General features: G+C 50.0%; 2 protein-coding genes across 3 annotated transcripts in view; one reads left to right on the forward strand and one right to left on the reverse strand.

Annotated features, from left to right (window-relative positions):
* Positions 1 to 13,681, forward strand: part of LOC135054586 (zinc finger protein 551-like) — a 161,896-nt gene that overhangs the window by 96,780 nt on the left and 51,435 nt on the right. The window lies entirely within an intron of this gene.
* Positions 1 to 13,681, reverse strand: part of LOC135054592 (oocyte zinc finger protein XlCOF22-like) — a 37,963-nt gene that overhangs the window by 22,058 nt on the left and 2,224 nt on the right. For both annotated transcript variants that reach the window (XM_063957762.1, XM_063957761.1), the window contains exons 2-5: positions 9,113 to 9,265; positions 7,493 to 7,684; positions 6,366 to 6,444; positions 6,149 to 6,246 (exon numbers count right to left, since the gene is read on the reverse strand). In XM_063957762.1, the coding sequence (XP_063813832.1) occupies positions 6,149 to 6,246; positions 6,366 to 6,444; positions 7,493 to 7,684; positions 9,113 to 9,217 (474 nt within the window). In that variant the 5' untranslated portion in view covers positions 9,218 to 9,265. The remainder of the gene's footprint in view (positions 1 to 6,148; positions 6,247 to 6,365; positions 6,445 to 7,492; positions 7,685 to 9,112; positions 9,266 to 13,681) is intronic.

Genomic DNA, 13,681 nt, shown 5'->3' on the forward strand with positions numbered 1-13,681 from the left:
GGAGGTCTGGTCTTTGTGGAAGCAGAAGAGGACGCTCTAACGAGAGACCCTGAAGGTCTGAGAAACAATGCCATCCTTATTACTCTGGGCAGGAGTGACACCGGAGGGAACACATATGGCAGCCGAAAGTTCCATGGAATTGCCAGAGCGTCCACGAACGCTGCTTGAGGATCCCTTGTCCTTGCTCCGAAGACCGGAATCTTGTGATTGTGTCGAGATGCCATCAGGTCCACATGTGGGAGGCCCCACTTGTCCACAAGGAGTTGAAATACTTCTGGATGGAGGCTCCACTCTCCGGCCTGTACGTCCTGACGACTGAGGAAATCCGCTTCCCAGTTTAGGACTCCCGGGATGAACACTGCCGATATGGCTGGCAGATGGCATTCTGCCCACTGAAGAAATCTGGATACTTCCCTCATTGCCATGCGGCTTCGAGCACCGCCTTGTCAGAAGGACCCAGTTGGAGATCCAGAAGGGACGACCCCTGCTCAATCGTTGGTCGTGAAGCCACCAGCTCAGTGACAGACGGACCTCCGGAGACGTGAGACCTGATCCGGTGAGGCAGGCCGTCCCACTTGGCAAGAATCAATTTCTGTAGAGGGCGGGAATGGAATTGAGGGTACTCCACCATGTCGAAAGCCGACACCATGAGACCTAGCACTTGCATCGCCGAATGTATCGACACTTGCGGACAAGATAGGAAGCATCGAATCCTGTCCTGAAGTTTCAGGACCTTCTCCTGAGACAAGAACAACCGCTGGTTGTGAGTGTCCAACAATGCCCCCAGGTGCACCATGCTCTGAGCAGGGACCAGGGAAGATTTCTTCCAGTTGATGAGCCACCCGTGGGCTTGCAGAAACTGGAGCTCCAGATCCAGATGGCGTAGCAGAATTTCTGGGGAATTCACCAGGATCAACAAGTCGTCCAGATACGGGAGGATCCTGACCCCTTGACGGAGGAGTACAGCCGTCATTATCGACATGACCGTGGTCAAGCCAAAAGGTAACGCACGAAATTAGTAACGGAGGTTGCCAACAGCAAACTTCAGGTACTGCTGATGCGACATTGCAATAGGAATATGCAGGTAAGCATCCTGTATGTCCAGGGAGACAATATAATCCCCGGCTTCCAAAGCCAGAACAATAGAGCGAAGAGTTTCCATACGAAACTTGGAGACTCTCACATATTTGTTCAAGGACTTAAGGTTGAGAATGGGCCGAGAGGACCCATTCGGTTTCGGGACTAGGAATAGCGGTGAATAGTACCCCTTGCCTCTCTGAGCCAGAGGCACCTGTACTACCACTCCTGTGTCCAAGAGGGACTGTACCACCGAATTAAGAGTTTATGCCTTCATCTGATCCGAAGGGACGTCTGTCAGGCAAAAGCAATGAAGGGGACGATTCTTGAAGGATATGGCGTATCCTCGAGTGACGACTTCCCGTACCCAGGCATCGGAAGTGGTCTTCAACCATTCCTGGGTAAACCCTAGAAGTCGGCCCCCCACCCTGGGATCTCCCAGAGGGAAGCCCGACCTGTCATGCAGCAGGCTTGTCAGTTTTGGAAGCAGGCTGACGGCAGCCCAGGCCCGTTTAGGTTTGGGCTTAGCGGTTTTGGAAGTGCAAGCCTGTTTCGGGTACGCCTGACCTTTTGCTTTACCTGAAGGACGAAAGGAGTGAAAGGAAGTACTCTTAGCCTTCGGTACCAAAGGAGCAGTACTAGGTAGACACGCTGTTCTAGCAGAAGCTAAGTCAGCCACTATCTTGTTGAGGTACTAGCCAAAAAAAATGTCTCCCTTAAAAGGGAGCACCTCCAGGGTTTTCTTAGAGTCCAGATCCACAGACCAGGACCGTAACCAGAGAATCCGGCGAGTCAAAATGAACGTAGTAGAAGCCTTGACCGCCAGAATACCGGCATCAGAAGCCGCCGCCTTAATGTAATGAGATGCTGTGACAATATTCAAGAGACATTGTCTAGCATTATCAGAAAAGTCGGATGGCAGCTCTGCTTCTACCTCCTGAGCCCACGCTTCAATAGCCTCTGCAGCCCATGTTGCTGCAATGGTGGGCCGATGCACAGCACCTGATGGGTGTAAATCGCTTTTAAACAACCCTCAACACACTTATCCGTCGGTTCTTTCAGAGAAGTGACGGTAGTTACAGGCAGAGCCGAGGACACCACCAGCCGCACCACTTGCGAATCCACTGGCGGGGGTGTTTCCCAATTTTTACTTAGCTCCGCAGTGAGGGGATAGCGAGCCAGCATCTTCTTGTGAGGTGTGAATTTCTTTCCTGGATTTTCCCAGGATTCCTGACGTATGTCAACTAAGTGGTCAGAATGAGGTAAAACTTGTTTAACAACTTTCTGATGTTTAAATCTGTCCGATTTCTTGGAGGTAGCATCAGGCTCTGGGTCATCAGTAATTTGAAGAATTAGCCTGATAGCCTCCAATAAGTCAGGAACATCCACCTGAGAGACCGATTCCCCATCAGAATTATCTGGATCAGTGTCTGTGGGGTCAGTATATATGCCTTCTTCATCAGATGAGGTGTCTGGGACATATGTGGATTGAGAGGAAGTAATGGCCCGCTTAGAGGACCCCTTGGTCTTAGGCGGGCGAGGGTTAGAGGTCTGTTTAGTCAGTGAGTGGTCCAATTACTGCAACTGAGCGGCCAGTTGATCTGCCCATGGCGGATTAACCGCAGGGACCATAAGCGGTTGTACCGGCACAGGAGGTCCCATAGGGGGCGTAAGTCTAGTTACCAGCGTACTTAATAACGTGGGGAAAGTAGCCCAAGGTGGGTCGTTATGAACCCCCATTGCTACAGTTCCACTGGGGGGGGGGGGGGGGGGGTAGGGAACCCCCAGAACCTGAACCCTCTGCTGCTATGTTTTCCTCTAATATGTCTGCAGCGTCACCACCACGCAATGTGGGATCAGCTCCAGCTCCGTCGCCTCTTGTAGCTGACATATCTGAAAGCTCAATTCAAGGCAACCCAGTACAATATCATCAGCTCAATACCTGACAAGAACCCCCTGTGTAGTGTATCAGCACAAACAGAGAGTTCCAGAGGTATATGGTGACTAAAAATCACAGAGAAAAATACACAATAAGCATATCCTGCGAAACACCTATATTAAATAACCCTGATGCACTTAGCCCCCTCAGGTTACAGAATATAGGGATAGCAATCTGAGATACACGAAATGGAAGTCACGCAGCAGCTACATGCACACACACAGAGTCACATGTACAATGCAGAAATTATGACATGCAATAAAACTGCACTGGACTAGCAATACAAAGTAATACTAAGTACAGCTATATAATCAATAGATATATCAATGCACAGTAAATACTGGATGTATATCACAGGGTACTTGTACTAAATAACCCTGACTAAATGCACTTAGAATACTTAAGTGTCCTGTAAAATGCACAGCGCTGACATGCAGGCAGCTTTACAGAGGAGGATTTGCCCAGTCCCAGAATCAGCTCAGCTAGTGGTAATGGCGCCCAAACGCTGACAGGGAGTGAGGGAGAGAGAGAGATGCTGCTCCAGGGCGGGAAAATTTACTCTAATACCCCTTTTCCACTAGCTCCTTAAAACACGGGTAAATGCGCGGGGGCGCGCATTTACCCGTGTTTTTCCCTAGTGGTAACGGGTCCCCGGCAAATTCCCGGATCAAGTGATCCGGGAATCCTACCCTGGTAGCTAGCCGGGTTGAACACGTGTTCAACCCGGCTAGCTGTCTAGTGTGAACGGGAGCCGTGTCGAGGTGACACGGCTCCCGTTCACAGTGCATATGGAAGGCGGCGCTGGGAGATCATGTGATCTCCCAGCGCCGCCCCTGCCGCGTCACTAGCGCGTCACCAACCCGGCAATTGCCGGGTTGGTGAGTGCTGTCTGCAGGGGGCTGTAGCACGGGTCGCAGCCGTGTCAGGCGACACGGCTGCGACCCGTGCTACTCTAGTGGAAAAGGGGTATCAATGGCACCCTGGGGCTGGGGGAGGGGCTACAGGTCAAAGCCTTATCCCCTTGCTGGGCTTCACCACCGGGTACTGTGGGCTATGTTACAAACGATTTTTAGTAAAATCGACATGTGCCCTTGCCCTGGTAGTCTAGTGGGGTCCCTGTACTACCAGAGTGTCCATGCTAGCGCGCGCAGCCTGCATCCCACGGGCCGCGCCGGATCGCGGTTTCCAGCGGGTCCCGCCTGGGGTACCCTCTTACCTCCTCGCAAAGGGCAGCAACACGATCCTGGAGAGCTGCGGCGGGGTGTGTGACTGACCCCGCTGTAAGTACCCGGCAACCAGGGAGCGGGAGTATACAGCGTCGCTGGGGGAGGTGATGGAGCTGCAGCAGGAGATGTCTGACTGACATCTAACACACACAGTGTCTCTGCTGCAGCCCTTGAAGTCTTCAGATTTCACTTAAAAAAGCTCTTCTGGGGGCTGCTGGAACAGCCCTACCTGTTGTATGCCTGCACTGCATGGCACCAACTACAAAACTGAGCTCCTGTGCACGGAGGCGGGGTTATAGAGGAGGCGGCGCTATGCATTCTGGGAACAGTCAAAGCTTTTAGCCTTTTGGTGCCTCGGATCAAGAACCTACTCTACACCCCGATGTTATTCCCTGTGGAACCCAGTGTACCCCGCTGCAAAAATGTTATATATACTGTATTGTGAGGCACTGCAGTGCCTGGAAATGTGAAGCCTGGTGCAGGGCACCAGGCACAAGAAACAAATGTTATTTGAAAAAGTGCAGAAGGTGTATATGTAGCCCTGAACTGGGGGGAGCAGATTCCCCAATTGCAGTGCCTGAGTGTGTGGAACTTGTGCAGGGCACAGGCTCAGGTGTATATTTAAACAGACATGTATAACGTGTATTTAAATGTACTTTAAAGTGAAATGCACTTACTTGGTTGTGTGTCCCAGGAGGGGGGGAATACATTACTGTGCAGGCTGTTGGATTCCCCCAGTCCTTTTCCACAAAAATGGAATGCCTTCCCCTCTAGCCTCCCACATGGAAGTATCATGGGGAGAGAGAGGAGCAGCTCAGCTTCACAACAAGCTGAGTGGTTTTCTAGAGCTCCATAGGGATCACCCTCGGTGAGCAGGAAACCCTGACCGGGGATCTAAGCCGCCCATCTCTGGAGCCCGAATTCAGGCTGCAGATGGTGAGCTGGGTCCCGGGCAGGTTTCTGGAAGTCAGGTTAGGCGGGAAAACTTCCCCCAGCCCAGACTGAACGTCACCAGGGTGGATCCCAATCCTTCAGGATGGGACAGTCAAAGGAGAGTGACCACTCCCCACTGTCCATAGAGGACAATGGTGGCTGTGCATATGGCCAAGGCATGCACAGCACATGGGTAAACAATGATTGGTTGAGAACAATAGGGTGGGCTTACCCCCTGTGGTAGTGTGTATTGGAGTAGGATAAAAGGAGGGCTGAAGCCCTGTGAAAAGTGTATTATACCGTTTTGATTCTGCTGTAATATCTTGCTGTATTGCTGTTGCCCCTAGCAATAGGGAAGAGTCTTTTTTAAGACTATTTGGGCAAATAAACATCATCTGCCTCAAGACAACCGCTTCATCTTGTGACCTGCAGGGCTAGGCGAAACCTAGCTCCGTTTCCGGCTGTCCAGGGTACACCTAGCGGCTCCAAGCTCCGCCAGCTACCGTACAGAGGCCTAGTCAAGCGACCAGTGGATATTTGTCAACACCACACCGGTGTGGTAAAACAGCGCGTTGACGCATACAGAGCAGAACCGTGGTTCCATACGCCACGGCAGGGAGGAGTCTAGTGGTGGCAGCATAGTACCTGCCCACAGCGTAGTGGGTGGAGTCAGTAACGGGCGGTTACTGACGGTAAGCGGGAATCCCCTATTTGACCAGGTCCAGTGTGACCTAAAACTCCATTCTGTGACTGAGGGCGGGACTCGAGGCGGTGAGGGATTTCATACGGAACCGTCCGGTCACAGACCCCATATACAATTATCCCTGACAGTATCGCTGCACACCCTAAGTAGTTCATTCAATGGACTAAGATTAAACAGAAGAGTAACAGTGTATATAGGCACACAGCTGCTCCACGGATCATAAAGAGCTTTGTTATATTGACATGAGCTGAGATCCTAGATCCCACCTACCTGATGCTCCTGTGGGATCCTGTGATTCTCCTCTGTACAGTCCTGGGAATACAGAGGACGGGGACATCTCTCTGAGGTATCTCTGTTACTGGGCCCATCTGTAGGAGACACACAGTGACCGAGTACAGTGTATATATGTGATTATCAGATGGTGTGTGTATATAGGGGGCTTCCATACCTGCACTCCCCTGTACAATACATGACAGTCTCCTCTTACCCAGTGATGTGAGGGGCCGGTGATTCTCCATCATCACGTCCTTGTACAGACCCCTGTGTTCCTCTATATACTCCCCCTCCTGCATGGAGACATAGACAGTGACATCCTGACACCTTATAGGCACCTGACACACACACTGATACAGTCATCACCCAGACACATCCCCTGGTGTTACTGTATAATGTCCCATTCCCAGCAGTCACCTCTCCAGTCATCACCCAGATACGTCCCCTGGTGTTACTGTATAATGTCCCATTCCGAGCAGTCACCTCTCCAGTCATCCCCCAGACACGTCCCCTGGTGTTACTGTATAATGCCCCATTCCCAGCAGTCACCTCTCCAGTCATCCCCCAGACACGTCCCCTGGTGTTACTGTATAATGTCCCATTCCCAGCAGTCACCTCTCCAGTCATCACCCAGACACGTCCCCTGGTGTTATTGTATAATGCCCCATTCCCAGCAGTCACCTCTCCAGTCATCACCCAGACACATCCCCTGGTGTTACTGTATAATGTCACATTCCCAGCAGTCACCTCTCCAGTCATCACCCAGACACGTCCCCTGGTGTTACTGTATAATGTCCCATTCCCAGCAGTCACCTCTCCAGTCATCACCCAGACACGTCCCCTGGTGTTACTGTATAATGTCCCATTCCCAGCAGTCACCTCTCCAGTCATCACCCAGACACATCCCCTGGTGTTACTGTATAATGTCCCATTACCAGCAGTCACCTCTCCAGTCATCACCCAGACACATCCCCTGGTGTTACTGTATAATGCCCCATTTCCAGCAGTCACCTCTCCAGTCATCACCCAGACACATCCCCTGGTGTTACTGTATAATGCCCCATTCCCAGCAGTCACCTCTCCAGTCATCACCCAGACACGTTCCCTGGTGTTACTGTATAATGCCCCATTCCCAGCAGTCACCTCTCCAGTCATCACCCAGACACATCCCCTGGTGTTACTGTACAATGTCCCATTCCCAGCAGTCACCTCTCCAGTCATCACCCAGACACATCCCCTGGTGTTACTGTATAATGTCCCATTTCCAGCAGTCACCTCTCCTGTCATCACTCAGACAAGTCTCCTGGTGTTACTATATAATGTCCCATTCCCAGCAGTCACCTCTCCAGTCAGCAGCTGAATGATCTTTTTGGCGAGTTCCAGGATCTTCTGGTCATTGTGCCTCTCATGTATCAGTGAGTGAGGCGGAGGCACCGTGATGGGGCTCTGGATCCTGCTCAGTCCTCCTGACACATGGGGACAGCTGCTGGGTGTGTCACACTCACCGGATGTCTTCCTCACTACTGTGTAATCCTTTGTAATGTGAGAGACAATAAATATTACTGCATACACTCCCAGATCCCCTCACCTCCCCAGTCGTGTCTCTGTATTATTACTATAGATATTAGTGATGTCACTGTGAAACTCCCAAATCCCCTCACCTCCCCAGTCATGTCCCTGTATTATTACTATAGATATTAGTGATATCACTGTGACGCTCCCAGATCCCCTCACCTCCCCAGTCATGTCCCTGTTTTATTACTACAGATATAAGGGACATCACTGTGATGCTCCCAGATCCCCTCACCTCCCCAGTCATGTCCCTGTTTTATTACTATAGATATAAGTGATGTCACTGTGACACTCCCAGATCCCCTCACCTCCCCAGTCATGTCCCTGTATTATTACTACAGATATAAGTGATGTCACTGTGATGCTCCCAGATCCCCTCACCTCCCCAGTCATGTCCCTGTATTATCACTACAGATATAAGTGACATCACTGTGACGCTCCAAGATCCCCTCACCTCATCAGTAATGTCCCTGTATTATTACTATAGATATAAGTGATGTCACAATGACACTCCCAGATCCCCTTACCTCCCCAGTCACGTCCCTGTATTATTACTATATAGATGGAGCCATGCTCATCTATCCCTTTAATAGGATTAACTGAGCCAGGGCAGTCGGACTTAATCCCCTGCTGTAATTACTTAATCCCCTGCTGTATTGTTCTCTCTGTATTGTATTGCAGCTGAGAACAATAAATGAAAGGCTTATGCTAATAAGCCTTAGTGCACCTAGGCGCAGCAGAGAAGTCTTGAAGAGCGAGGCTCTATCTGTAGGTATAAGTGATGTTAGAGTGACATTGCCAGATCCCCTCACCTCCCCAGTCATGTCCCTGTAGTATTACTATACAGATGGAGCCATCTTCATCTTGACCTTTAATAGGATTAATTGATCCAGGGCAGTCGGTCTTAATCCCCTGCTGTAATTACTTAATCCCCTGATGTATTGTTCTCTCTGTATTGTATTGCATCTGAGAACAATAGTTGAAGGGTTTATGCTAATAAACCATGGTGTGCCTAGGTGCAGCAGAGAAGACAAGATGAGCGTGGCTCCATCTGTAGATATAGGTGATGCCAGTGTGACACTCCCAGATCCCCTCACCTCCCCAGTCATGTCTCTGTATTATTACTATAGATATAACTGATGTCACAGTGACACTCCCAGATCCCCTCACCTCCCCAGTCATGTCCCTGTATTATTACTATAGATATAAGTGATGTCACTGTGACACTCCCAGATCCCCTCACCTCTCCAGTCATGTCCCTGTATTATTACTATAGATATAAGTGATGTCACTGTGACACTCCCAGAACCCTTCACCTCCCCAGTCATGTCCCTGTATTATTACTATAAATATAAGTGATGTCACTGTGACACTCCCAGAACCCCTCACCTCCCCAGTCAGCAGGTAGATAATCTCCAGAGTGAGATTTAGTAATCTCTCCGACATGTGACTCCTGTCCTTCTCCATCCTCAGGCAATCAGTGATGCATCTCATCCTCACGTGACGTCTAGTAAACACTCTGATTCCTCACAGCTCAGTGGTCTAGTAGTAAGTATAATTATAATAAACACCACACAGTACACATGTAATATAATATAAACAAATAATAAGCATTGACGGAACATAAAATACTCCTCTAATCCCTATGTCATAAATCTCTGGTCACTGGTGCGGCCCAGGTTCATGAGACTCCCCAGTGACTGACACACAATGCTTTTTATTGTATTGCGAAAAAAGGTTATAGAGCACAACTGATGGGGTAGCAGTTGATTTACCGACGGACACAATACACAGGGATAGTATGGTCTCTGGTTTAATATATCCTAGAAATTGAGCAATATTATCGACCCCTACAATTACATATAAAAATAATAATAATAATAATAATAATAATAATAAATAGGATTTTACTTACCGGTAAATCTATTTATCGTAGTCCGTAGAGGATGCTGGAGACTCCGTAAGGACCATGGGGAATAGACGGGCTCCGCAGGAGATAGGGCACTTTAAGAAAGCTTTGGATTCTGGGTGTGCACTGGCTCCTCCCTCTATGTCCCTCCTCCAGACCTCAGTTAGAGAAACTGTGCCCAGAGGATATGAACAGTACGAGGAAAGGATTTATGTAACCTAAGGGCGAGATTCATACCAGCCACACCAATCACACCGTATAACTTGTGATACACTACCCAGTTAACAGTATGAACAAGTAACATAGCCTCGGTTCAAGACCGACCAACTATAACATAACCCTTATGTAAGCAATAACTATATACAAGTCTTGCAGAAGAAGTCCGCACTTGGGACGGGCGCCCAGCATCCTCTACGGACTACGAGAAATAGATTTACCGGTAAGTAAAATCCTATTTTCTCTAACGTCCTAGACGATGCTGGGGACTCCGTAAGGACCATGGGGATTATACCAAAGCTCCCAAACGGGCGGGAGAGTGCGGATGACTCTGCAGCACCGATTGAGCAAACAGGAGGTCCTCCTCAGTTAGGGTATCAAACTTATAGAACTTTGCAAAGGTGTTTGACCCCGACCAAGTAGCAGCTCGGCACAGTTGTAGTGCCGAGACCCCTCGGGCAGCCGCCCAAGAAGAGCCCACCTTCCTAGTGGAATGGGCCTTAACCGATTTAGGCAATGGCAATCCTGCCGTAGAATGCGCCTGCTGAATCGTGTTACAGATCCAACGAGCAATTGCTGCTTTGAAGCAGGAGCGCCAACCTTGTTGGCCGCATACAGAACAAACAGAGCTTCAGTCTTCCTGATCCTAGCTGTTCTGGTCACGTAAATCTTCAAAGCCCTGACCACATCCAGGGACTCGGAGTCCTCCAAGTCCCGTGTAGCCACAGGCACGACAATAGGTTGGTTCATATGAAAAGATGAGACCACCTTGGGCAGAAATTGAGGACGAGTCCTCAACTCTGCCCTATCCACGTGAAAAATCAGGTATGGGCTTTTATATGATAAAGCCGCTAATTCCGAAACACGCCTTGCAGAAGCTAAGGCCAACAACATGACCACTTTCCAAGTGAGGTATTTCAACTCCACTGTTTTGAGTGGTTCAAACCAAGGTGACTTGAGGAAACTTAATACCACGTTAAGATCCCAAGGCGCCACTGGAGGTACAAAGGGAAGCTGAATATGCAGCACTCCCTTCACAAAAGTCTGTACTTCAGGAAGAGAAGCCAATTCTCTTTGAAAGAAAATGGATAAGGCCGAAATTTGGACCTTTATGGACCCTAATTTTAGGCCCAAATTCACTCTCGTTTGAAGGAAGTGAAGCAGCCGGCCCAAATGGAACTCCTCCGTAGGAGCAGCTCTGGCCTCACACCAAGAAACATATTTCCGCCATATACGGTGATAATGTTTCGATGTCACATCCTTCCTAGCCTTGATCAGGGTAGGAATGACCTCCTCCGGAATCCCTTTTTCAGCTAGGATCCGGCATTCAACCGCCATGCCGTCAAACGCAGCCGCGGTAAGTTTTGGAACAGACAGGGCCCCTGCTGCAGCAGGTCCTGCCTTAGAGGAAGAGGCCACGGATCTTCTGTGAGCAACTCTTGCAGATCCGGATACCAAGACCTTCTTGGCCAATCTGGAACAATGAGAATTGTTCTGACCCTTCTTAGTCTTATTAATCTCAACACCTTGGGTATGAGAGGCAGAGGAGGAAACACATAGACTGATCTGAACACCCATGGTGTCACCAGAGCGTCTACCGCTACCGCCTGAGGGTTTCTTGACCTGGCGCAATACCTCTTTAGCTTTTTGTTGAGACGGGACGCCATCATGTCTATTTGAGGCAGTCCCCACCGATCCACGATCTGCGTGAAGACTTCTTGATGAAGTCCCCACTCTCCCGGATGCAGGTCGTGCCTGCTGAGGAAGTCCGCCTCCCAGTTGTCCACCCCCGGGATGAACACTGCTGATAGTGCGCTTACATGGCCTTCCGCCCAGTGCAGAATCCTGGTCGCCTCTGCCATGGCCACTCTGCTCCTTGTGTCGCCTTGGCGGTTTACATGAGCCACTGCCGTGATATTGTCCGACTGAATCAGAACCGGTTTGTTCTGAAGCCACTCCTCCACCTGGCGTAGGGCGTTGTAAATGGCCCTCAACTCCAGGACATTGATGTGGAGACAAGTCTCTAGGCTTGACCAGAGACCTTGGAAATTTCTTCCCAGTGCGACAGCCCCCCAACCTCGGAGGCTCGCGTCCGTGGTCACCAGGATCCAGTCCTGAATGCCGAACCTGCGACCCTCAAGGAGGTGAGCACTGTGCAGCCACCACAGGAGAGATACCCTGGCCCTGGGAGACAGGGTGATCCGTTTCTGCATATGTAGATGGGACCCGGACCATTTGTCCAATAGGTCCCATTGGAAAGTCCTCGCATGGAACCTGCCGAAGGGGATGGCCTCGTATGAAGCCACCATCTTCCCCAGAACCTTTGTGCAATGATGCACCGAAACCTTTTTCGGCTTTAAAAGGTTCCTGACCAGGGCTATGAGCTCCTGAGCCTTCTCCACCAGAAGAAAAACTCTTTTTTGGTCTGTGTCTAGAATCAGGCCTAAAAAGGTCAGACACGTTGCAGGTACTAGCTGGGATTTCTGTAAATTGAGAATCCAGCCGTGCATCTGCAACGTCTTCACGGACAGAGACACGCTGTCCAGCAACTTCTCCCGAGATCTCGCCTTTATAAGGAGATCGTCCAAGAACGGGATAATTGTGACTCCCTGCTTGCGCAGGAGCACCATCATTTCCGCCATTACCTTGGTGAAAATTCTCGGGGCCGTGGAAAGACCAAATGGCAACGTCTGAAATTGGTAGTGACAATCCTGTACTGCAAACCTCAGAAACGCCTGGTGAGGGGGGAAAATCGGAAAATGAAGGTACGCATCCTTTATGTCCAGGGACACCATCCAATCCCCTCCCTCCAGGCTGGCGATGACCATTCTGAGCGATTCCATTTTGAACTTGAACCTCTTCAAGTACAGGTTCAGGAATTTTAGATTTAGAATGGGTCTGACCGAACCGTCCGGTTTCGGTACCACAAACAGGGATGAATAATAACCCTCTCCTTGCTGGAGATGAGGAACCTTGATTATCACCTGTTGAATGTACAATTTGTGAATTGCCGCTAACACTAGCTCCCTCTCTGACGGGGAAGCCGGCAGAGCCGATTTGAAAAACCGGCGAGGGGGCATGTCTTCGAATTCCAGTCTGTATCCCTGGGAAACAATCTCTATTGCCCAGGGATCCACCTGTGATTGAACCCAGACGTGGCTGAAAAGACGAAGACGTGCCCCCACTTGATCTGACCCCCCCCCGGAAAGCCCCAGCGTCATGCTGTGGACTTTGCGGAAGTAGGGGAGGACTTCTGCTCCTGGGAACTAGCTGAGTGCAGCTTTTTTTCCCTTGCCTTTACCTCTGGCAACGAAGGACGATCCTCGTACCTTCTTGTTTTTATTGGAACGAAAGGACTGCATTTGATAATGTGGTACCTTCTTAGAATGCTGCGGGAGAACATAAGGTAAAAAATCCGATTTACCGTCCGTAGCAGTAGAGACTAGGTCCGAGAGGCCTACTCCAAACAACTCCTCCCCCTTGTAAGGCAATGATATATGCCGCTGAGTCGGCGTCTCCCGTCCACTGTCGGGTCCACAAGAGCCGCCTAGCAGAAATAGACATAGCGTTTATTCTACAGCTTAGTAAACAAATGTCTCTCTGAGCATCCCTCATATACAAGGCAGCATCTTTGATATGCTCCATGGTCATTAGAATGGTATCCCTATCTAAGGTGTCCATCTCCGTAGATAAGGAGTCTGCCCATGCCACGACAGCACTACAAACCCAGGCCGACGCCATGGCCGGCCTAACTATAGTTCCTGAATGTGTGTAAATGTGCTTCATGGTAATTTCCTGCTTGCGATCAGCAGGATCCTTGAGGGAAGCAGTAT

The sequence above is a fragment of the Pseudophryne corroboree genome, chromosome 3 (assembly GCF_028390025.1).
Source record: "Pseudophryne corroboree isolate aPseCor3 chromosome 3, aPseCor3.hap2, whole genome shotgun sequence".
NCBI lineage: Eukaryota > Metazoa > Chordata > Amphibia > Anura > Myobatrachidae > Pseudophryne > Pseudophryne corroboree.